The 1,417-nt window shown below is 58.6% G+C and overlaps 1 protein-coding gene across 1 annotated transcript in view; it reads right to left on the bottom strand.

Moving 5' to 3' along the window:
- The window catches only part of DENND2D (DENN/MADD domain containing 2D), a 9,614-nt gene extending 8,531 nt beyond the window's left edge, over window positions 1-1,083 (bottom strand). Inside the window, exons 1-2 of the mRNA XM_009704924.1 lie at window positions 1,022-1,083; window positions 4-127 (exon numbers count right to left, since the gene is read on the bottom strand). Of these exons, the coding sequence (XP_009703226.1) occupies window positions 4-127; window positions 1,022-1,083 (186 nt within the window). The remainder of the gene's footprint in view (window positions 1-3; window positions 128-1,021) is intronic.
- Window positions 1,084-1,417: the final 334 nt, after the last annotated feature.

Below are 1,417 nucleotides of genomic sequence, written 5' to 3'. Positions count from 1 at the left end.
CACCTCTCCCCTCTCCCAGCAGCCGCTTGCGACTCTAAATCCCCGGTTCCTGGCACCGAAACTGTCCCGGACTCGGTCTCGTCTCTGATTACGGCAGGGAGCTGGAACAGAAATGCTTGAGCTGCTCCTAGGAATAACAAGCAGGAAAATAAACGCGTGGCTGGATGAAATAACTGACTCTTGCAGTTTGTCCCTGCAGCCTGGAGTTTGGCCCTGGGCTCTTTTGGTTGTGCTGCAGCTCAGCAGGGAGATGGCCGTGGCCAGCTGCTCCCGTCGTCCTTCTCCTCTGGGCATGACATCCTCCTCCAAAAGCCACCCTGTGTATCCCTCCGGCTCCGTAGCCTCATCTTTTAGTCTGGAAACACCTTTCCAGCCTTCGCTCCAGGTCACTGGGAGCCGACAGGAGCAGAAAGCTCATCCGAGGAGCTGACGCTCACAGTCCCATCACGATGTCCCTTCTCGAGGACCAGAAACGCCTTTCCCAGCTCAGGGTGGGGAGATGAGTGAAGCCACCTCCGCGTACACCTTGAGGCCGCTCCACCTCCGCACGCAAAGTCCTTCCTTTTGGCAAGGTGAAATTCATCCCAGAGATGTCCCTTTGCAGCAGGGGGAAGCCCAGGAGCATCCCAAAGATGAGACCCGCCTGCAGACACCTCTGGGTTGTCCTTGCTGGGCATCACCTGGATGACAGCCCAGCAAGGTGCTCTGGGCCAGAGAAAAAAGGTTGACAAGATGCACTTTGCTTCTCCTGCTCCTCCTTGGGATGCTCCAGCGATGGCTTCACGCCAATCCCACCGGCGGGGCTGAGGCAGGAGGCTGTTGCTAAGGGGACCCCCGGGAACCAGGCTGTGCAGTGGGGAGGGCTGCTGGCATCCCCATTCCTCACTGAATATCGGCATCGGTTGTTTTCCCATCTCAGATTGCCACGGTAAGGTGAAAGTCCGGTTAAATCCCCCCTATCCAGTCCCGTCCTGCATTTCAGAAGATACAAGATGCACTCTCAAGGAAGGGCTGGATTTACAGCTTGTCCACGGGGTGTTCAAACAGCCGAGTGAAACCCACTGCTCCGGGGAGTCTGGTCATGTCGGGCTGCGGGTCTGCCTCTCGCAGATGGACCCATGGGCCTGCCCAAAGCGTGACCCGGCGTGGCGAGCTCTGCTAAAAGAGCAGCGTCACCCGGCAGCGCTCCCCTGCACCGGGTCCGGTCGCAAAGCCCGCGCTGGCAGAGCCTAAATCCCTCCGAGACCATAATAATACCCCATCCCTGGGCTGGAAGACGAGCTCCGTGGATGTATGGGGTCACGCACCATCGTACAGCGGTAGATGGGTTTCATGTGGCATCAGAGATGCCAGCACTCCCCAAAACGGGCAGGATTCGCAGTCCCTTGTGTGTCCCGGGGACATAAGGCGCCGCCAC

This window comes from Cariama cristata, unplaced genomic scaffold (assembly GCF_000690535.1).
Source record: "Cariama cristata isolate BGI_N322 unplaced genomic scaffold, ASM69053v1 scaffold23587, whole genome shotgun sequence".
NCBI classification, from domain to species: domain Eukaryota; kingdom Metazoa; phylum Chordata; class Aves; order Cariamiformes; family Cariamidae; genus Cariama; species Cariama cristata.
Note: the sequence above shows the minus strand (reverse complement) of the source record. Positions and strands in the feature narration are given on the sequence as shown.